The sequence below is a fragment of the Meleagris gallopavo genome, chromosome 2, assembly GCF_000146605.3.
Source record: "Meleagris gallopavo isolate NT-WF06-2002-E0010 breed Aviagen turkey brand Nicholas breeding stock chromosome 2, Turkey_5.1, whole genome shotgun sequence".
Lineage (NCBI taxonomy): Eukaryota > Metazoa > Chordata > Aves > Galliformes > Phasianidae > Meleagris > Meleagris gallopavo.
The window spans coordinates 67,729,004-67,752,993 of NC_015012.2; the positions used below are offsets into that span (position 1 = coordinate 67,729,004).

Consider the following 23,990-nt stretch of genomic DNA (forward strand, 5'->3'; position numbering starts at 1 on the left):
AAAGTTTATCTGTCAGTTGTGATGTGAATAACAGCTCTCTTCTTTGAATTCTTTGAATAATTTGATGGCATCCTGCTTATGCTGAGTCCTACTACAGTTGAAGCTAAAATGTCAGCAGATGACTTCATACAAATCTCTACATCAGATTTCAGAATATCTAACTTAGATTAAAAATTCTTTCACTAGCATAAAATAATGACAAATAATGAGAGGAAAGAAACTGAAAGAGTTTGGAAAATTGGGATGACTCCTGTTCTTTTTAAGAGATTGGTCTCATGACTGAGTTACTGTATGAGCTTGATGGACTTATGGTATAGATTAATTTTGTACAGAACTTGTGTACTTACTGGAGGGTGACACTCCCGTATTTTAGTGTAAATTCTTACCTAGAACATAGGTACAGAAAAGCACCCCTTCTAGTGGGCTTGTTGGTTTGTATTGTTGGGTTTTTTAGCAAGGTTTTGTCATTACTGGTAATTACTGTGACGCAATATGGTTCAGTTTTAGAACTGATCCATGGAATAAAAGGAGCAGTAACAAATGGATTGGTTTCTAGAGAGCTCCTTAAGCAACTCATTTTCAGTCTTTTCCTAGATATAAATAAGTCATAAATCAATTAATAGTGTGTTATGCAACTGGTTGTCTGTATTGAAATATCACTGTAAAGGAGGATTAGGCACTGTGTTGGTATATGGTTTAAAGGATGTACAAGGTGGACAAATGCAGGCTTGTAGTAGTTGCTTTCAAATTTTAGTTCCATTTTTTTCTTGGGCTGGATAACAACTGACACATAGATTGAATATATAATAATAACAAGGTATAGTTGTTTTAAATCTCTTCTGAGATTTAAATGATTTAAATTCTTTTTTTTCATTAAGCTAATCCTACAGCTAGCTTCATTATTGAGTGCAGCAAATTCCAGTGTGGCTGGAGTGGGTGACGAACTTTCTTACATTCTTCTGTACTGCAGAAATGAAGTCACAGCTGAATTTTGTTAGAAGTAATGGGAGAGTTGTTTTCAGACCCTTCATGTCTGAGAGGAGGTGATGGACAGAGCTGATATGTTTCAGGTGATTAGCTGGATTTCTGTGCTCTCCCTGCAACTATTAAACAGAAAGTGTCTCCATGAATTGCAATTCTTTAGGATAATTACAGGCCTAGATCTCTGTGCTGCTTGCAGAGGTACCCGTGGCAGTGAAGCTGTTATCTCTCATAGTCCTTAAGATTAAAGGCAAGGGAAGAAGCAGAAAAGACCACAAAACTAAGACCACTTTAAAAAAGTTAAAAGAGAAACATTCCTCCCGTGGCATTTGAAAAAAAGTGTTAAGTGGAGGTGAGAGAGAAAATAAGCCAATTAAAATGCAACTGTTCACAAAAAGATTTCATAGAGAACTAGCTGCAGAACTCTTAAATGAGCATTCATTATTTCAGAAATTGTACTGATTGGCAAAGAGGGAATGAGGAATACTGAAAAAAATGAAAGGAAATGTTAGGATAAGATAGGTATTAACTCTCTCCCAGCCAAAACTGGAACAGCCTGGGATCTAGCAGATAATACATCTGTCGTAGGTGCCTTTTACTTGTTTTAAGGACGTAGTTCTTTAACAATGAAACTCCAATTTAGTCACATTTAAAAAGAGATGAAATAGCATTAAATTAAAAATTGGAGGTGCTTGGGTTGCTCCAATCAAAATTCCATTCCATTTTTATAGAAGCTTGCTGTGCAAAGATTCATACAAGTAGTCTGACTTAGCAACTGGAGTTAGAAATGTACAATTTAAGGAGAAGAAAACAAAAACCATTTATACTTATCCATTAAGAAAGATCAGAGTAAAGTTGTTTTTATTTATTTTCTTTAGTCTGAAAGATAAATGAAAAATCATTGTCCTTCTAACAATTCAGTATCCAGTTCTTACATTGTTTGGCTTATGTTCCCAGGAAAGTAGGGGGGAAAAAAAATCCGTCTAAAAAAATCCATCTTGGGAAAAGAAATGAAGTAGGAAAGGAAAATGATGAAGTGGTGTATTTCATGTATAGAAATGAAAAACACTCATCAAATACTTGCCTGAGAGAACTCAGAAGATGACTGTGAATTCAGAAATGAGTCAGCTACTGTGGGAATTATGGTCCAACACAATATAGCCTATAGCAGGCTTACAGGACTTAGGATATTTCTTTCCTCAGCAGATGGAATCAATGTGTAGTCTTCCCTTTTTACTTTTATTTACATTTGGAGAGCTATCATACCAAGAAAAATATTTCCTTTTTCATTTCAAATTGAATTCATTAGTTTCTGGCTGGTTTGAAAAGATGAATACAACAAGATAAACATATCCAGTTGGGGGGGAAAAAAAAAAAGCAAAGCTGTAAAAGCCTTTTTACATCCTTAAATTTTGAACTTCTTTTCCTGTTTATGTTCAATTACATGCCCATCTTGTTTTTCATTGAATATTTGGACAACACAAATAAATTAAATTTGCAGCTTTTCTGTGTAAGAGGCTGAAATGAACGAAGCAGGTTGTCCCATGAGAATTAGCAAGAAATGGAACAAATAAAAATAAGTAAGCCTTTTTTGTTAACAATTCATAAGTAGTACGAGCAATGCCTTACTTTCCAAAGCAGCAGGACAATATTCTAGCTTTTCCTTTGTGTGTCATTCCAGATAGTGATTTGTTTATTTTTTTTCTGCTCCTTTCAGCTTTTCTTCATCCCACTGGTCTCCTTCTCTGACTAAGAGAATCTGACAGTCATCAGTGCTAATTTAAAGTGTTCTGTTGTCTCGAGGTGCCTGACTTTGCTTCCTTACCTTTAGCTGTCTTTGTTGTTAAAAAATAATTTCCATTTTTTCCCCATATAATTTGATGTTTCCATTTGCAAGAGCGAACATCATCTTCAGTCATCTTGCTATTGAGGAAGAATTACAAATAAGGAACATAATGTGTATTTTAATGTTTTGTCCTGTACTGAATAGCTTTGTAACATGATATGGACATTAAAATATTGAAATGTTTAAGTATTTATCTTTCAGGTTCTTTACTACCCCATGGAACTCACAGTCCTGAGCTACATTTCTATTTTGTTAAATTCAAAGAGGCAGGAAAAAGACGCATTATAAATCTGCATACTGAGCTACTAGGATTAGAAAATAGGCAGTGTTGAAGTGGGAGGCACAAAGTTGAAACTACATAGGATGCAGACACTCCCTCTGCTTTCATGCTGCCTCTCTGAGGTATTACAAGATATGCAAGGAGGCAGTGTTTCTCTTGTTCCTTTTGCACATTTTCCAGTCAACTCGGGATAAGAAGTGTTCACCTACAGAGTGAGAAGATCTGATTTCAGCTCTCTTGCTTTGTTAAAAGATGAGATGCGGTCTCTCCCACCTATCAAATACTGTAAACATCAGACTTTATTACTTATCTTTCTAAGCTTTTCTTGCATGTAGACAGACCCTGCTTGAACTGGCTTCCTCTATACCAGTAAACTTAATGGATTGATGAATGTTTTCTGGCACTAAGATCAGCTGACTTTCAACAACCTATGTCAATACTTGTACAACCCTCTTTCTCTGCAGTGCTTAGGTGGCTGCATCCAGATTGCTTATTAGAAATGATTCCTGGCCTAAAATCATACCCCAGCTTGGAATTTTTTTTAAGACTAATTAATTTATTTTTAGTATTGATGTAGTCTGTGATTTACACAACTGACAAAAATCAGTAGGGGTTGACTTCTGCTACAGTCTCTTTTCAGATGTTCAACTGCTGACATTCAAGACTTCTCAACTGTGTGCCATTGCAGTTCTTCTATCTCGATGAACATTCATTGTATCACTTACTCCACGTGCAGTAGAAAGTTTTGAGACAGTACAGTGTACTCAGTAACTCAGAGGTTTGAAGATAAAGAAGTTGGAATGTATGTACAGCTCTCACCCTATATTTCCCAACTCAATTTGTAGGAATCCTCAAATCGTTAATAGTAATAGGAAGTGCTGGCATCAGTACTCTCCTGACATCTAACTGGTAGAAAATCGCATGAACAACAAGTCTTGTACTCTAGTGATAGCTGCTTAGAATTTAATTTAGTCTAAGCTAGTTGGCTAGGATCCTTCGGTCTCTGTGGAGATGAGGAAAGTGGCACTTCCAGGTAGTAGTTTTCTTTATCCTAAATGGTAAGGAAGTAGTGTCTTTCTTTTCATGAAATGTATCAGTATTCAGGATTAATAGCTTATTTTTACATATCTTAGGTAATAAACTTTTAGTGGAATGATTTTTATAACTACCTGAGTAACTACCTGAATGGCAAATAAGGGAAGTTAAATGGTGACATTTGTATTTGATGGCAGAAGCTGAAGAGGACTATGGATCTCTTACAGTAGGTTCTGTATATGTAGTCTAGGTTTTGGAAAAGCTGGAACAGGTACCTTAAATGATCCAAAATAAAAGCTCTCCTTCATAATGAAACAACTGTTTTATGGTTTATGGAGTTTCAAAATGGTTAGTATGATCATGTATTGTAATAGCTTACATATCTCACTAGCTTCCATGCCAATTTTCTTCCAGAGGTTAGAATATACTTTCAAGTGTGCAGTCATCATTTTTTTAGAAGTAACTCTGTACAGATGTTTTAGCCAGATAGGTGTTTTGCTAGGAGTGAAGTTTCTCTTACCTATCATTTCTAACTTTAAAGAGCAGACTTTGTTAGCAGTGTAATCCTGTTAAATAGAATCAATCTTTTTTCCTTTAATGAGTTTGGCAGGTTTGTATTTGTGCTATTTCTCCAGGCTGAAAGAACCTCTATTAAATGCATTCCAAAACATGGCATGGTTTTAAACTTTGTCGTATTTCTTTGCTGGTCTTCAATAGATCTCAACTATCAGCAACACAGATTCACGTTATCCTTCCTTTTTTTTAAAAAAATAAAAAAAAAAAAGAGAGAGAGAGAATCATCTTTCAGCCTCAAAAAGGAGATCTTGTTCAAACTACTGAGCAATTAATTCATTTGGATCTTACTTTTTCTGTGGAACTCAGTCTTTTTTTTTTTTTCATCTCAGGCATCTTATCTGTTGTGGCTAACGTTTATGCAACAGAGCAGTTATTACTCTTTTAGGGAATACCAAGTGGACTTCACTTGGTGCATGGTAATACAAAGTAGTCAGTACAAAAGTTACTCCATGAATTGCTTGTAGGTAAGAATTAAACTGTGTGTCTTATATGCTTCATTGTGCACTGGGGCTGGCGATGGAAATAGGGTAATACAATGCTGGAGTTACTTTTCTAAGGAAACTCATGAGAAGATTTATCTAAAATTGAAGTGAGAGTGGTATGATTGTGCTGGTGAATTACAAATAGGTTGTAGCAAATAAATGGGCAGAACAGCAATACACTTATCAGCACAGCTAAGTCTAAGGAATTCAAGACCCATGAGTTCTAGAAAAACTCAAGGTGAAATCGCGTAATTGCTGAGGTAGTGTGTAACCTTTGACTTAAAACTGACATGCTAATTTAGAAAGGAAGGGTAGCAAAGTGATGCAAAATTTGTAGAAGACTTCTAGAAATACTGAGGGAAACTGCAGATTCATAAATCTGATGTCTGTGCAATGTGAGTTAGTAGAAAAGTACAAGAAAGTAATTAGTAGTTACCTGAATAAAAATGAGTCTGCTTCAGTTTTGGAAAGGAGAAGTTTGTCTTAGCAGTTGGTATTCTTTGAAGGGAATGTAGGTAAACTAATTTGTACAGTCATGTTGGATTTCTGAAAGGCTTAAAACTGAGTATGTCACCAAAAAATTATTTTTTTCAGTTTGAACACAGCGTAGAGAATATACACCATTGTGTATTTTCTTTGATGATGTTGTCTTTTGAGATGAAATTGTTTTCACTCCATACTTTGTCTTCAGCTCAGCCTCTTAGCTTAGATGCTATATGTATTTTAAGTCCGAAACTGAAAATTGGTATTTTAAGTACTATAGGAAAATGTTAGTTGTGGAGATCTACTGAGGTCTTCTGTCAGCTCTGCTGTACATTTAGTACAGCATTGTAGATGTCAGGCAGTCCAAAAAAATTACTTCTATGTGGAGGGAACCTCTGGCTTAACTCTCATTTTTTTTATGAAATACAGTTTGTCCAATATTTGCTATTTCATTATTAATTTAGTAATTATCACTTAATACATTTCATTAGCTTTCTATACAGCATGAATTGTGGCTTCTTTTTGCATATACTCTTTAAATTGTGAAAGAAAAGTGATATAATTAAAGACTTTATGCAAGCATGACATTAGTTCTGCTGTAGTGAGAACAGTTGTCTTCTGTATTCATTGATTCTTTATATATTTCAAGTGTCTGGGGACCAGTGGAAGTCAGGTGTAGGATAGAAAATAGTCTTGAATCTAAGTGGAGATCTAAGAAATGAGAGTAGACTGCTTCCCCTTTTATATATAGAAATACTTGTGATACTTTGTCAACAGCCATGGGTTAATTGAATTTACAATGTGATCTTTTACAATAATCCTTGCCAGAGTGTTTTCCCTGGAAGATAACTTATGAAGCAGTGCTTCTATTTCCTTCCTCTAATATTAAAGGAAGCATCTTTTCTGCTTCTCAGGTTAGATAAAATGTTCTTCATGCTTCCCTTCCCTCCTTCACAGTATTCATATTGTGTATAGGATGAGTCATTTTGCTCTTCAAATATTCAGTTGGTTTGCTAAGGTTTTAACTGGGCCACTGTGAGCTATTTGTGTTAAGAACAGGCTTTTCTAAACTAGAAGATCACTGCATAGTTTCTGACAAATTTGTAGCTATTCTTTAATGAGTGTTGGGATTCTTGTTGGTTTTGTTTCTCTGTTTGTCAGCTACTGAACCTACTAATATAATTTAATTTTGCTTTGAGATTCAGTAGCAGAGGTGCAACAACTGTATGTTGTGTCAATAAGGATAGCACTGTGGGTTCATGTCCAGGAGTCTGTCTCTCATTCAAGGCATCAAATTCCCTACTTTTCCTGCTGAGCTGAACATAAATGTCTCAAACATTGATTTATGCAAATTTTTTTTAAAAAATCTAATGCTGTATATTTATTAAGAAAAGAAACAAAAGCAGCACAATTGCCCAGTAACTCAGTATTGTAAGGCGCAATTTTTTAGTAGCTGTTCTATTAAACTTGTCTTCTACGGTGCTGACAAGGCTCTGGAGTTTGCTTGTGTGTTGAACCAATCAAACAAAAGAAACTTCTCATTAATCACCTTACTTACCTGTTGTATTCAATATACCTGAAAATGCATCATACTAAGCAAACAGTTGAATACATAGCAATCAAGCATTTATATATTAGAAGTCCTCGCTGTACAAGTTCAGTGTTTTTTAAAAGATAACTTTTTTTCTCCTAACATGTTTCTTATTTTTCCTGTGTCTGGCAATAACTTTTTCCTTCTCTCTAGAGATTGTTTTTTTGATTACGTTGTCAGCCTTGACTATTTATTCTTTTGAATCTGTTGTTTGGTGCGGGGAGAAAGGAAGTTAGCACAAATATGTAGGCGTGCAACGGGGAGTAAGTGAAAGCTCTTTAATCAACCTTGGATAAAAACTTAAACCAATATGACACAGCCAATTGGTCTTTTTGAAGTTCTTAGTACTGACCTTTTTCTTTTTGTATTATAGCAGTGCCCAAGAAGCCTGATAGAGAATTGAGATTCTCTTGTTACAGGTACAATAGAGCTGATTTATTAATCACCGCCACAAAGCTCTGAACAGACCCTACTCTTTTCTTCCTGGGGGGGGGAGCTGCATCATGAGAACAGAGCAAGAAAGAAGGGGCACAAAGCAGGTTGGGGTGCAGAAGAGATAGCTTTCTTACATCCTCAAAGGATGCATCAACTCTGAAAGGCTGCTGTGGTTTCTGGAAAGCAGAAGACTTAGAGTAATAGCCAGTTGAAAAACACAGGCTACAGCTTAGGTTGTTGATTGGAAGAGATTTTCCTGTGAACGTAGGATTGCAGATGTTGGAGATGTGGGGAGCTTGGAGAGAGAGGATGGTGATGGAAGTTATTACATTTGGGTATTTGGGAGCAGAGACTTTGAGCTGTTTTGGAAACTGATAGTTTGTCTGAGAATAAGAGAATTGCTCAGATCAGAAAAGACCTCAAAAATCATCAAGTACAACCACAACCTAACTATACTACTCTAACAACCCTCCACTAAATCGTGTCCCTGAGCAGCACATCCAAACAGTTTTAAACCAGGGATGGTGACTCAATCATCTCCTGTGGGGAGCTTATTCCAGTGCTTAACAACCCTTTCTGTAAAGAAGTTTTCCCTGATATCCAAACTAAATCTTCCTTGGTGCAACTTGAGGCCATTTACCCTCGTCCTGTCACCAGTGAGAAGAGACCAACCCTACTGCTGCTGCACCCACTTTTCAGGCATTGGAAGAGAGCAGTAAGGTCTCCCCTCAGCATCATCTTCACCAGACTGAACAGCCCTGGCCCCTTTAGTTGCTCCTTGTAGGGCATATTTTCCAAGCCCTTCACAAGCCTTGTTGCCCTTCTTTGGGCCTGCTGCAGCAATTCAGTTCCTTTCTGTACTGAATTGCCCAAAACTGAACACTGTACTCGAGGTGAGCCTCACCAGTGCCGAGTACAGGAGCAGGATTACTTTTCTAGTCCTGCTCACCACACCATTCCTGATACAAGCCAGGATGCCATTGGCCTTCTTGGCAACCTGGGCACGCTGCTGGCTCGTATTCAGCCAACTGTCCATCAGTACACCAAGGTCCCTTTCCATCAGACAGCTTTCCAGCTACTCCTCCACAAGCCTGTAGGGTTGCCTGGGGTTGTTGTGACCAAAATGCAGGACCCGACACTTGGTGCTATTGAAACTCATGCAGTTAACCTAGGCTCATGAATCCAGTCTATCCATGTCCCTCTGTAGTGCCTTTTTCCCCTCTGGCAGATCAACATTCCCTCCTAGCTTGGTGCTGTCTGCAGACTTAGTGAGGGTGTACTCAATCCCCTCCAAGATCATTAATAAAGATGTTAAATAGAAGCAGCCCTAGTACCCAGCCCTGGGGGACACTACTTGTGAGCAGCTGCCAACTGGATTTAACTCCATTGACCACAACTCTTTGGGCCTGGCCATCCACCAGTGTTTCACCCATCAAAGCGTACACCCATCCAAATAATGGGCAGCCAGGTTCTCCACAAGGATGTTGCGGGGGACACTGTCAAAGGCTTTACTGAAGTCCAGGGAGACACATCAACAGCCTTACCTTTATCCACTAAGTGGGTCGCCTTGTCATAGAACAAAATCAGGTTTATCAAACAGGATTTCCCATTCATAAATCCATGCTGACTGGGCCTGATCCCCTCGTTGACCTTAAATTGATCCACGATGGCTTCCAAAGAAGAGTGGGAGGTAGATGAAGCACATGAAGGAGATAATCTTGTCTAAAATATTGAAGAACTATTAGCTTGAAAGAGGCTAGACAAACTGAGCAAAGACTAAAGTTCAGTATTTGCTGGTTGCAAAGTTATCAACTGGAACTGCTTTGTACTAGACTGGTGTGAGAAGCAAGGCAGACTGCAAGAAGGACTTGAAAAGCAGTGTTATCGGCTGTAAGAATTTCTTTATTCTGTGTTTTTGTTTAGAAGAGCGTTGTGTTTTTCCTAGACAAACTGAAGAAACATGCTCTGTGGGCAGGCAGAAAAGCAAATATGATGTTTGTCAACTTTCTGTTGTTACTAGATTTATGTGATCTTTTTTGTACTTTTCCTTAGTCTTGCAGCTTATAAGGTCATCTCTAAAACAGATAAATAAACAGCAATGAACAGTGCTATATACAGTAACATCAAAGGGATGAGTCAATATATTCTATAGAGGCTGAAAATGTAGATCAAATCATTTGTGGTGAAAATGGACAAGAGAAAGGATAGTGAGAGGACAACAGACATCAGCTAGAAAGCTGAGTGTAGCGGGTGGAGAAAGACTTTTCTGTGTTTTAAGAAACTTTAAAGTAATAATAATTAAAATAAATTAATAAACAAACACTTCAAAAATCTGTATTGAAACAAAGCCTTCCCATCCTAGTTCCCTAGCAAATAGGGAAAAAAAATCAGCTTAATCTTGTAAAATATATGGAAGCCTTAACTAAATTGTGTTTGCTTTAAGAAAACAGTTTCATATCCTATAAACAGTAATTCTCAGTAGTTTTCTCTTGTTGTAGATGTTCTCAATTCAAGGGGACTCATTAGCAATAAGGTTAAACAGGTTACAATTTGAATAAAGAGATCTTATGTCTAGCTGGACATCACATTTATCAATAGTACTCGCAATCAGGTTATTTTTTAGACTGTGCATATTAAAGAAGTGTGGTGTGAGAGATCACTGGTTCCTGTTTTTCTATTGCTCTGTTTTGCTGCAGTAGGACATAAGCTATAACTCTCTAAACAAAGCATATATATTCTCTTCTGTCGTTTGTGCAATCATCTAAATGGAAATAGAAAACAGAATAAAATAGAAGCCTTGAAATTGATGAATCTCTGCTCATAAAAGTGCTTGATTTCTTTCTTTAGGGTGAGTCTTATGTATCTTGACATGTCTGAACTTTTTAACCCAGAAACAAAGCTTGCCTCCTTCCATTTTTATTTTTATTTATTTATTTATTTATTTATTTATTATATATTGCATTACAGTGAGTAGCCACAGGATAAGTTGTACTGGGAGCTCTCTTTACAAATGTGACAAAGGTTCATTCCTTTAAGGGAGACCTTACTATCTCCTCTCCTCCAGACATTCATAAATGAAGTCTGATCCTGTGAGGTTCAGATATTAATTTCAAACATAGTCCAAATTTCTTGAGAATCTGCTTTATCTTTGGAGACCAAAGTGACACACTTAAAGATTTGCGGCTGTGAAGAAGAAAGGAGGGGGGGGAGGGGAGAGAAGAGTTATTTTTTATAGCTGCCTTGGTCTGAGTGAAATCTTAAAAGCAAGCCATATATTGCATGATTAAAAATGCAGGTAGTTTTTGATGCACATGAGATGATACCAGTGAAGGGCTGCATGCTGCCCTGGATATGTTATGATCCTACCACTAAGGCCATGAAGCTGTCTTCCGATATGAACCATAGCATCTACTGTGAGAATATCTATCACGTGTTGAATGTAAAGATTATTGTGGATTAGTATCATGATATAAATTCTGGAGTAAATGCTCAGTTTCCAAAATCTCTTCTCATAAAGAATATTTGAAACTTGGAAGACTCTGATTACGTGGATTTTCAGGTTTGAAAAATCTCTAAAATAAAAGCTTGATGAATCTAATTTGCTGATATTCTGCAGTAAGACTGCTTCTGCATGAAAGTTCAGACACTTTTTATACGGTGACTTGCTGACCCTGTGCAATTAAGCTGTTGGCTGGTATGAATGGAAGCAGTGAAAATTAAAAGATAATTTCATCTGCAAGTCAACATAATTACTTTTGCAAGGAACGTACTACCACTTTTTTGGTTGATTTGGTTTGGGTTTTGTTAGTATGTCGGACACTAGAAAAGGATGCTGGCTATATAAACTAGCATTCTAAACATCCTATGGCTTTTGTCTTCACAAGTGTCTTCTCTGGTGACAAAGAGTGTGACATTTTATAGTAGGGATGTAACTTTTCATATAACTTTTTTAATTGAACTTTCTTTGGCACCCACTGTAACAAGTTCAGAAATTGAGGTAACAAGGAAACTTTTGATGCTTAAAACATCAAAAATGGTATTATGTATTTTCTTAAGAATACTTTTTTTGCATCCAACTGAAACTACAGAATGTAAGATGAAGTATAATTAAGTGGCGATTAGTATTTTATAGCTTTACCTGATCACTTTGACTGCTGGAATACATGAAAAAGGTTGAATAAGAGTTTTTCTTGCTCTTAAATTTTCTTCCAACATCAGATGAAAAACTGCCATTAGCTGATAAGTAAAAACCCTGTCTCTCCAGCCAGCATAGTGAGGCGGTTATTTGCCACAAATGGATTGTTTGGCCTTTCCATGAACCATGAAATACGGAAGGAATTACTGAGAACATTTGCAAGCTGATGAACAGTGGTTCTCTAGCACTTTGTCTTTCTCAAAGAGGGCTGACAGCAGGCTCTCTGTGATCATTCTTGCTGTTATAATCACAGTTTGTTCAAATTAGCTTTTCCTTCCCCTATAGTTTTCATCAGTCAGCCACGAAGCTGCTTTATCATAGAGAGCCCTCAGCTCTCACTGAATGTTTTGCTGTGTCCTGCTGAGGACTGAATCTGTGCTACTTATTGATTTGATTTTCTTTTTGATCTCACTGATCTGAAAATCTTCTTTGAAAATCTGTGCACTTTGTTATTTTTGCTCTAATTATTGCTGAAGAAGGGTCAGCTCTATAGGATTATGTTTTTCTGCTATGTGGCACAGCTTTTACTGATGGTCAGGTGAAGGTTATAAATCCTGTTCCCACAGTTGCAATTGTAATGCAGTTATTTGATAGTGGATAGTTCTCTGGCAAAACATGTATGCCAAACTGTCTGTAGCTCTTCAGCACTGCACTTTAGTGGAAGGACTGGCAGGAGCAAGGATTAAGTTATAGCAACATATAGAAAATTATCAATAACCTTAACCTCATGCTTTTCATACTTGTATCGCATTGCATGCTTATGTGGATTAAACTTTGAGTCTTCAGTGATTTTGGTGTTGAGGGTAAGGAAGCCTGGACTGAAAACACTTTTTAGTGGATCACCTCTGAGATATATTCTCAACAGATTGCTAGTAAAACCTGCAAGTCTTAATAAAGATCTTATTCTTTACCTCTTCCTGCCTTCCCTTCGTTTAAAGAAGAACGATTTGAGTGCACCACCTCTGGCCTTGTCTTCTTGGAATTGGAGACTTTTCTTTCTTAGTGCTTAGTTTTTTTTGCCTATCCAAACATAAAAAATTAAGAAGAATTTTTTTATTTTTGCAAGTGCATTATTTTTTTAATTCATTTTCTGTCTGTGACTATTCTTAGTTACAGAGTTAGATAAGTTAGTGCTTTTGGAATGCTTTTTTTAGTTCATAACTTAGAGGTGTATTGTTTCTGTTACTGGACCGCTGTTTGAGTTTGAGACTGAAACAGGAATCCTTCGCCTTCCTTTGGATCAGGGTAAGCAGCCTTCCACTTACTGGCCTTGGTGACCTTTTGTCAAAGTACTTCAGGGGTGAGGAGAAACTGTTTAGACAACTAGATGCATGTATGTGTTTGCTTTTGGTCATGGATTTAATCAGCAAGTTAATGCCCATCCAGCCATACAATGGAAGGTGTGCATGTATCTTTCACTATTTGCTAAGAATGAGTGTGCTGTACACATAACCAGTGTACAGGGATCTGACTGCAGTCTATGACCCATAGAAGGTCCATCATCCTTGCTCTGATGGAACATCTGGGCACTGCAGCTCCAATTAAGCTATTTTCATAGGTTATTTTGCATGAAAACTGTTCAAACTTCATCATGCTTCCTATCTGTTTTGAATGGTTGTTCCTGTGTCTTGTCCAGCTCCTGTAAAGACGGTGAACCACTCCTGTGGAGTACTCCCCAGTTGCCTTGTTTTAGAGAAACTGTGTAGTTCATCTCTCTATTTCCGTAGCTATATACCCTTCACTAAGACATGCAAGTTTGGGGTTGTTTTTATTTTTGTTTGTTTGTTTACTAGTACTAGTATTTTCACAGCCTTTCTCAGATATTCCCTGGGGGTTGGAATTTGTGACACAGTGTTGAGAGAAAGGACTTGGGAGGTCTTGTTATCCAATCTATTATTGTGTATTCTTTGTTCTCCTTCTAGTGGTAGTTATAATGTGGGTCCTCCATGGTCAAGCACACTTTCCTATCTGTACTACATGCTTGACTGCTTTTTTAGTTACCTCTGATCTCTGGAACATCCTCTTCTGTTGATGATGCTTATGATAACAGCTCTCAATCTTACTCATTCAGCTGCTGTAAGACCTGCTCTGTTACACATGTGTAGAGAATGTTCTGTAAGGAAATGAGCACTGCTTAAGGCCCACGGTATATAGTTCACCTGGATTTTGAGTGTTTGATCAGTTACTGTAGAATCTTCCTAAATTCATGCCAAGTGAAGGCTGCATGCAGAATACCTCCCATAGTACTCAGTAGCTACCCATATAAACAAAATACACTTGAAGAAACAGAAGAGTTGCACTTAATCCGGTTACACTGTGCTTAAATCTAAATGTGTGTCTCCCCATCTAGACAGACTCGTAGATGCATTCCTGACACAGAAAGACAGAATCTTTAACAAGGCGTACTTTGCATTTTAAATTATGTTCCTTTAAACAAGCTTTCCTCCTGGTGTAATGTGCTATTTTCAACAAAAATCTGCTTTGTCTGTTCCCCTTTGGGTACTGGAGAGAGCAGTTGGAGACAGACAACTCCTTTGTCTGGCTCTACCTGTGATTTCATGCCCACAGGTTACCTACAGCTGGCCCCTCACTTTAAGTCAGTCAGCATCTCCTATCTCAACCTGTGATTAGGTGATGACCCTTGCTAATCTGTCAGGGAAAGAAAAATCCTGTAAAACAGGTGAATGTTCTTTTAGGTAAACTAATTTAATCTGCTGTACTGTTCACTCAAGCAAATGCCAAAGCAAGCATGAAAGTGGAGGCCTGCTGCTGGAGGAGGGAGATAAAGGAGTGTGCAGTTTTGGTTCAGTCAAGCTTCTCCTATGGCTCATTAATCATGAAAAATGTTCCTACTCTTCTGCTTCTCTTTGCTGCTACCTTGTACATACTGGTGCTCCCCTGTCATAGCAGTGTGCTTTGTCAGGCAACCAAAGAGAGAACCTTATTTTGTAGCACTTCTAAGGCAGATAAGCAAAACGAAAAAGTAGGCTAGGAAGAGCAGGGTGAAGAGCAACTCTTGAAGAGCTGCTGAATCAATGCAGCATCATGGTCATGCTGCTCCATACTGGCATGGCTGCAAGGGCTGCCCCTCCACTTGGACTGGCATTAGGGAGACCTGGGCATCAGCAGCCAAAAGGGGCTCAGCCACATAGCAGATTCCCCCACCCCTAGTCAGCCTTATTGGAGCCCAGGAAAGTAGCTGTGCTGGTCAGCCAATTGTTGTTCTTAGCCCAAAGGAAAATACAAAACAGAGTGATACAAGGCAATGCTGGGGCATCTTTTCCAGTTGCAAGCTATATCTGAGTCAGCTGCAGTCCGCAATACAGATGCACCTTCTATGGCTGTGTTTCTTCCTCTCACTGAAAAACTACAGCAAGTAGTAGCAGCAAATGTAGCTGATGTAACTGTCCTTTTCAGTTGCTTGTAGTTGCCTCGTTACTGGCTCTTAACTCAGGCCAGATATTGATGTAATTAACAACTTCAGTGAGACAATGGTTTAGAGGTAATTCATCTGCAGTATTTGTCTTCAAAGGACTATATAATATCCACTTTAACAAGATGAATGCTCTTGATTTTATTTTTTTTATTTTTTTGTAATAACAACTTAGTGTATCTCTGTAGAGTATTGACTCTCTCACAGTGTACTGACTGTTCTTTTGGGACTGGAGAAATGAGTTGCAAGACAGCAGTATAAATCACTAATGTAATGATCTTGTTCTTTTTCTCCACTGAATCCTATTTTTCTTTTGACTGTGCAGTTTACAGTTACTATGTGCATTTACCATAAAAAAAAGAGTCTTTTTCAACAGTCTTGGGATTCCTTTTTATGAAGTCTCTTTCTTCCTTAGGAGGATGATTTCATTCTGTCAGATACTAAAATACAAATGTGCCAGTATTTTTAGAGTGTTATACTGCAATTAAATTTTTATCTTGTGAAACTGTTGTATGTGTGAATTGGTATCTTACAACAGTTTCACTGGTATATTACAGTTAGATGTAGGATAGATTTTTCTCCTTTTACTGGACTTTAAAGCAAGTTTTTTTTTCCATAGAACTTCAGGGAGGACCTAGCAAGGTTTTTCTTTAGCATGAAATCTCTTGAGAAAAATGAAAGTTTGGGCTCCAGTGAAAAAACAGATTTCACATGCAATATGTTCTCTCAAATACTAAGTTGACAAGATTATCTGCAAAGTTTAAATTACAGTAGTATAAAAAGTAAAATTTAATTGACTAATCTCTCACTTTGTGTGAAGAGACAGGGCAGTTTTCCTTAAACTAAACTGGCAATTAAGTGAGTGATATGAGCTTTATGAACATACTAGACCTGACTATACTCTTACTGTATTTAATGAGTTTAAAATGCCATGTCACTGCTTCCTCAGCTATCTTTTTTTGAACTTAAAATTATAGCCCAGCTATGACCTAATTCTATTATCCTGACCAACTATTAGTATTGTTGTGCTGATTTATGGAAGGAAATATTGTGTTATGGACTTACATGAACAAACTTATGCACAGTTTGGGTCCTTGTCTTTATGCAGAAACAACCTTTAGTTTTAAGGATGAGGTAGAAAATGGACAATTGTTATTTACAAACAGAAGAGTTTCAATTTCTCTCATCAGTAAGGACTCTTACTTATTGCATGCCTATAATAGTATGCTTGGTTGATAGGTTGAGTTGCAGATGTAACAAGCATATTGATCATATCTAATGTATTCTTCTCTTTCTTTCCACTGGCCTTTAAATCTGATGCAAAAAAAAGTAAGATGTGAGTAAATAGCAGATTATTTCTGTCCCAACTCCAAGTTATTCAATATTAAGACTGTGGTAGGGAGCGAATACATTGAGGCAGCTCATGGTCAAGAGTGCTGTACTTCTATTATTGGATGTGGTATTCTAGAAGGTTGATAGGGAAAATGCAATATCATTCTTGATAAACATAGTTTAGCTAACTATGTGTAGTCCTTCTGGTGGTGGTGACAAGCTTCTGTAGAATAACATCCAGGAATGTTGTCTCTGAGTTGACAGGGAAATGCTTTATATTAAAATGTACTGTACTCATTCAAATAGCATCATTTCTTTTCTGTGATAAACTATTCGCTTTCAAGGCATATGGAAAACTTTACACTTCAAGAAGAGAGAAAATCTTTTGCAGAAAGAAAATGAAGGACTTCTATAGCTGAACACTAACACTCAGCAACTTTGCTGATGATGTGAAGCAGGCAGGAATGTCTAAAACACCAAAAGGTTGTACTGCCATTCATTGAGATCTGGACAGGTTCCAGAACAGACAGGGAACTTCTAGAGAGAGTCCAGTGGAAGGCCACAAAGATGGTGATGGGCCTGAAGCATCTCCCTCATGAGAAAAAGCTGAGAGACATGGGGCTGTTCAGCCAGGAGAAGACTGAGGGGGCATTTTTTTGACACTTGTAAATATCTAAAAGAATGGTATCAAGTAGATGTGGCCCACCTCTTTACAGTGGTGTCCAGAGACACAACAAGAGACACTGGGGACAAACTGCAACACAAGAAGTTCCATATGAACATGAGGAAGAACTTCACTTTGACAGTGACAGAGTACTGGAACAGGCTGCTCAGAGAGATTGTGAAGTCATCTCCTCTGGAGGTATTGAAGAACCTGTCTGGATGCTTTCTTGTGTAACCTAGGCAATCTACTTTATCATGTAAAAATAGATGATCTTAAGAAGTCCCTTCCAAATCCTACAGTTACATGATTCTCTGGTAGTTCTGGCAGTATTCTTCATGAATTTAGTTAGAAATTCTTCAACATGTCCATGAACAACATGTCTATGCAGCCTATTAAGCTGGTTAATTATTCATGCATATTAAGCCCCTCCAATAGCATTACCCCTTTTGATTGCTGTTGTTACTGGAGAAAGAACCTACAATGATTGTGAAGAAGCCCTTGTTCTTGAGTGTAAGGAAGCTTTATGTCAGAAGTTGAGGAATTCGCTTTATATGTTTGATCTTGCAGGAATTCTTCAGTGGGTGAAGCTGATAGATAACTTTGAGGCTGAGTATGAGTATGTCACCAACGAAGGAACAGTATTCACTTTCAAGACAAACCGTCATTCTCCAAATTACCGATTAATCAACATTGACTTCAGTGACCCAGAGGAATCCAAATGGAAAGTTCTCATCCCTGAGCATGAAAGAGATGTTTTAGGTAAGAGTTTGTCATGTAAAAGTCTTTCTATTCTGTTTTTTTAAACTAATACAGTCATTAGTCAGTTGGATGATCTTGTACAGACCTTACTGTTTTACTGTGTTTAAACTTTGTTTAGGATTTCATGTGTTTGCTTGCAATTAAGTTTTGCCTAATACTTGAGAGATCAGGATTCCATTTCCCCGCTCCCCTCTCTCTCTTGCATCCTATGTGGCCATAAAGGAATCACTTCATCTGTCCTTGTTTTAGTTCTGTTTTTGTAGGAAATGAGAGGAAGATATTTTCCTGCTTTGTGTTAATGTAGTAAATGCTTATTAGACAGTTGGAAATTAAAATTACAGCAAGTGGGGCTTTGTAAGCAGAAAGAAGGAAAAGAACAAGTATAGTAGTAGTATAGCACACTACGAGCAGACTTGGTCAGAGATAGGGATAAGTAGAGTAGACAGCAGTAGAAAAAAACCTGCAAGACAGTCAAAGTGTATGAAATTCTTGGAGTGTAAAAGTGACTTAAACATAAATGTTTGTTTTTTCAAGGTATATTGTGATAAATTTTCTGAACTAAGGTTCAGCATTGGGATGTTTTTTTAATCCTGTTTTGGGGAAAATGATACTAACACATTGTGCTTAGATTAGTTTCAGATAATAAAGAAAAACTTCTCTGCTATTTTTTTGACAGATGCTTTGTGTACATTCATGTAGTCTAGTCTGCAGACTGCGCAAGATCTAATCATGATTTATCCAACTACCATAATTACAGCTATACAAAAAGATTCAACTTCTTTTTTTAATCCTTCTTTCTACAAATTCACTAATTTGCTGTCTGCTACTTTTCCGGTGAGGAACTGTTTCTTAGAATGAGTAAAATTCTCTGTATATGTGATGGACATACATATATGCTACCATTTATACTTCTGTCTCTTACTAAGACAAATCTAATTGGCTGCTATTTTGAATTCTGATTAAGATCTCACTTTCCAAGACCTGTAAGAAATCTCTCGTTTCTGCACTGTATCTTGCCTGATTTCTGCTGCAGTCTAGACAGGCTACACCCTCCAAAAGGCATAAATGGAGAATGAAGTGTTTATGACATAGTATTTGATCTATTCTTCGGTTGACTAGAAGCTCTCTGGGCAGTCTTTGTCCCATCTGTCCAGTGTAACAAATCTGTGAGGGAAAACGAGGCACCTATGGAGCATGTCCAGAATTGCAGTGATGTTGCGAAACAACTGGAGTCTAGTTTTGCAAGATTTTGGGTAAACACAGAAGTAGTGAGCAGGGCTTAGTGAGACACCAATCTTTTTCTCAAGGTTATGAACTCTTTGAATCATGAACAGTCTGGATTTTAAATGAAGTACATTTCCAGTTCTAGACAGTGAATAAATGTTGCACATAAGTTAAAAAACTGCTTCCAAGTTTGATTTTTGATTGCAAGCAAATTTGCTGACTGTCCATGAAGCCATATGTAGGTTACAAGGAACGGTATTTTATAGAAAGGGACCAAGCTGGAGAATTGATTCACAGAAAGCAAGTGTTGAAATAGAATGGGATAGAGGCATGTGATTGGCATAAAATACATTTAACAGACGAAGGTTTACTTGCACTGTGATCTGGGCAGCCTAGAGGCATTGTGCAGTGTCTATGTAGGCACTAGCTAGATATTCCTTTCTAGCAAACTTAAAGCCACATCTGTTCTTTACTGCACCATGTCACATAGCTCAATTCCATTTTGTTTTCATTCTAAAGGAAAGTCATACTGAGTTCATGTTTGTGCATGTATTAAAAAACAGCATAATGCATGCAACATTCCTCTAATGGTTGATATGCGACAGTCTTGACTATATAAACATAACAAATGCTGCAGTTAGAGAATCAAAAGCCCAGATAAATGGGTTTTCTGGGGGCATTGGCCTTCAGACTATAAACACAACGGGCATTTAGCTCTTACACGCTTGAAGGCAAACATAATCTGTCATATGAAACTATCACAGTGATTTTCAAGACTCTATTGTGTATTACCAGGCTTCTGCTGGGTTTGAATGTGGAGCAAGAAAAGGCAATCATATCCTTCTTTTTTGCCAGCTTTTTGAGGTAGTGCGTAATGGTATTGCATTAAATGAGCAAATGAAAGCATCTCCACAAGGAGGTCAATTATAAGAGTTTCTTAGTGCTACAGTAAAATAAATTTGAATTGGTTAGTTGCTTTGCTGCGGTAGACAGTTGCAAGTTAGTGTAACATGCTCAGCACCAACATGAGGGAGTTTTACCATTTTTAGGAGGTTGTAGCCCTGAATAAATTAACATACTTGAAGATAGCAGGCAAACCAGTCACTGTCATTTTGTTTTAATCATTCCAAGATTTGGTTTGGAAATACATAATTATAGCAGAAGGCAGTTAATAATTCATTGCCTTGTGTAAGCCTTGCAGTCTAGGGAATTTGATTTTGTGTGATCCAGAGATGACACTGTAATGAAATGCCTTCAGCAAAAGCTAGGACAGCAGTGATTCAGAGGGTAAATGAGTGTTGCTATTTGTCCACTTCAAGGTATGTGAGGGAAACTGTTTACTCAGGTATAATCAGTTGTGTTAGAATTTCCTTATAAATACTTTCAGTGATCCTCCAGGCCACAAATGTCTCTTTGTAATTTTACTGGATGTATAAATACTTGACTCAAAACTCTTACTCTGACACAATCTGCTTTTATTTCTGTGAGTTAACTTGAATTCTGTTTCAGAAAACCTTTGCTATATGCATATACATTTTATTTATGATTGATAAATTAAGTATTAATAACAATAAAATTCTGCCACTGTCCATTGGTGGTAGAAAGAGAAATTCCACAAAATGTCATAATGCATTCTTAAGGAACATGCTAAAATGATTTAACCAAGAAACAAATATTCTTGCCTACAAGACAATACGGATGTCAGTTTTACCAGATATACTTTGTTTTAATTGACTTTGACTTTTTTTATTTTCAGAACTGTTTAGAAATGAGCCAATTTGGGAAATACAGGGAAAAAGCAATTATTGTCCCACACTGAAGCTGATCACACACCTCATTTTACAACAGGGACTTCATGGTGACTTGAGATTAATTTGGATCTCTTCTCTCTGAGTTGAGGGGAAGAAATAAACGATAGCTATTTTAAAATAAAATTTAAGGAAGAACCTGAGGACATCTTGGTGTGCAATGAAACTCATTTCCCTCCCACTTTTGTGCTTGTTTATAACGCGTTACTCTTGATTTTCAGGAATCTGAAATTTAACTCTAGGGGAGGTTCATGTCTAACATTGAACTTGTGGTTTAAATGACTGCATAGCTGCAAAGGGGCATGCTGATTTCATTCAAAAGCAGCTGTGTAACCATGACCACTGTGGTCACTAGAAACACTTGGATGGTGGTTTGTGTTGTTATAGATCTCAAAAAGTTACTAAACTATCTCATTGCCCCAGAAGTGCTCAGTACCTGTGGAGCAGGGCAACTTAAAAGTGGCAGTTGCATCCTGTCATGTATTTGGGACTGTGAAAAGAAAAATAGAATAGATCTCCTGAGTAAAGAGGGCTAAGAAGTAAGCAGTATTTCTGAACGTCATAGATCAAGTAAGTGATTTTAAACAATAGAACCATATCCTAGAATGACAGAAATTGGGTTGGATGGAACCTTAAAGGTCATCTAGTTCCAATCTCCATGCCTCAAATCTCAACCATTTAATAAGCAGGGGCAAACCTAGCAATTGCAAACATCTGCACACCTAAATTCAGGGTATGTAAAATGCTTGCCTTCCTTCCGCTAGCTTGTGCTAGAGAGAGGCAGTAATTTCTCTAATACCTCTAGCCTTCTAAATCAGAAATGCTTAAGAATCTGCAGTGTTAACGAACAAGCATCCAGAATTATCAAGTGTTTTTGGAGATGGTTATCTTTTGGTAGCATAGTGAAACCAGGAGAGAAAGTCTGAACTGAGATCACAAAATTATTAATCCTGAATGGCAGGGAATCTGTATGGCTGTGAACAGTCCTTCATCTTTATCTTAGCTGGCAGAAAAATTGTGCATTCCTTTATTGTGTGTTGTCTTTCAAAATACCCCTACTCCACACTGGAGAGTTTTGTGTTCAAAGTAAAGCAAATGAAGGCTTGCATGGATGCTCTGAGGAGCAGCTGTCTGTCTGTTACCCCAAGGAGGTACTCTTGGGGGCTGGCTGGCATGCCATCATGACAGAGAGGAAAAACTTGGCTGCAATGCAAAGGACCAGATTGATAAGTTCCTACTGCAAGATGCAGTGTGGCTTAGCTGCCATGTTTCTTAGCAACTAAGAGCTAAGATCTGGCCAAGCTAGATGCATCCCTCAATCAGGGATGTAGAGGATGTGGTCTAGATGCATGTCCCTGACTTAAGTCTTATTCCGCTTCCCAGGGTAGGGCTTTGGTGTATCTGTTTAACTCAGTTTACCATGGAGAAGCTGTATCAATCACAGATGACTAAAGCCTACTGATTATTTCAGAAAGCATTTCTGATGTTTGCAGCTTCAGAAGAGCTTTGCCCACCCCCCTGCTCTCTTATTTATCTGTTTCATACTGAGAGAATGTAGAGTATAAAATCCTTGTTGTGCTGAAGTTGGCTGGAGCTTTGCCCTTAACTTAATCATGGCAGTCTGTCACTGATGGTGTCTCAGAGGAAAGACAGATGCTGTGAGGACTTGGTTGCCCTCACATGTTTTAAAATGATTCATGGTTTATTCTGCAAGTTGTTAGTGCTTTCATTTCAAGTCTATCTTCAGCTATCTTTTAGTGGTGGTTTTGGGTCATTTTGCTTGATACCAGCATGCATATATATTAATCTGCTGAGGCCCTGAATATTGATTGCCATCATATTGATGATGATCATTTGGATGACCAAAGAATCCAAAAATGACCCAAATCCATTTCCTAGCTAAAGTTTTCACAGCCCATTAACACATTCTTATTTGTTGAGTGGATGCATGAGCATATTGTATAGAAAATAACTTGTCAGTTTCTTTTTATGACTACGTAGTCATCAAGATGGATATTTTCATTTTCAGAGAGAAATGGAAAGTACCAAGGATGCTCCTTCCTGCCTGCTTTTAGCACTGACCAGTGTTTCCATCCATCTCTGATGCCTAAGCCAAAGGATCAGGTTGGAAAAGGCAACCTCCTACTAGTTTATTGTTCAGTATGTGAAACTGTAGAGAAACTGAACAGGGCAGCCAAAATAGTTAGGTGATCTACATCCTACAGATATTTATTGCTGCCTGTTTTCTGTAAAGGGAGTGTACAGCAGTGGTGTCAGCCCGAACTTTTAGAAGTGTGAGGCTTGTACACAGTCTTAAAAGCTTCAAGGAAGCGCAGAGGCATGTAGAGCGCATTCCGCAAAGCATGTGAAAAACCAGAGGCTGACCGCTGTCACAACAACCTCAACAGTACCTGCAGTTCTCAGTGATGAGCAGGGGAGTAACGGGCTGAGCTTGCAGTCAAAAATAGCTCTTGTTAATAATTTAGCGTTGTTTGCTTGCTGTATATACAAATGTTGGGTCTTAGTCTTTCTTTTCTTCTGCTCTTTCAAGCTTGCTTCAGTTATTTTGTTCCATTTTGATTTGCACGTATTTATGTAGGTTCCATTACTGTAAGTTTTGGAGGCAGTTATCAATGCATCAAAACAATTTTTACAAGGATATGCTGCTGAAATCTCACAGACAATTTTACAACAGTTTCCCATTGTCTTCTCATCTAATATCTTCAGCTTGCTGAAAGTATCTTATTTGTAAATGAACCAGTTGGTGATGAGGTTAATAGTCCTGCTTCCTAGGCAAGTTCTTTAGTAGCAGGAATCCGGAAGCCTTATGCCTCCAGGGCAAATGAGTCTCTTTTTTTTTTTTTCT

The 23,990-nt window shown here is 37.7% G+C and overlaps 1 protein-coding gene across 1 annotated transcript in view; it reads left to right on the forward strand.

Annotated features, from left to right (window-relative positions):
• The window catches only part of PREP (prolyl endopeptidase), a 96,033-nt gene that overhangs the window by 30,924 nt on the left and 41,119 nt on the right, over positions 1-23,990 (forward strand). Inside the window, exon 8 of the mRNA XM_010707556.2 lies at positions 17,901-18,092. Within this exon, the coding sequence (XP_010705858.1) occupies positions 17,901-18,092 (192 nt within the window). The remainder of the gene's footprint in view (positions 1-17,900; positions 18,093-23,990) is intronic.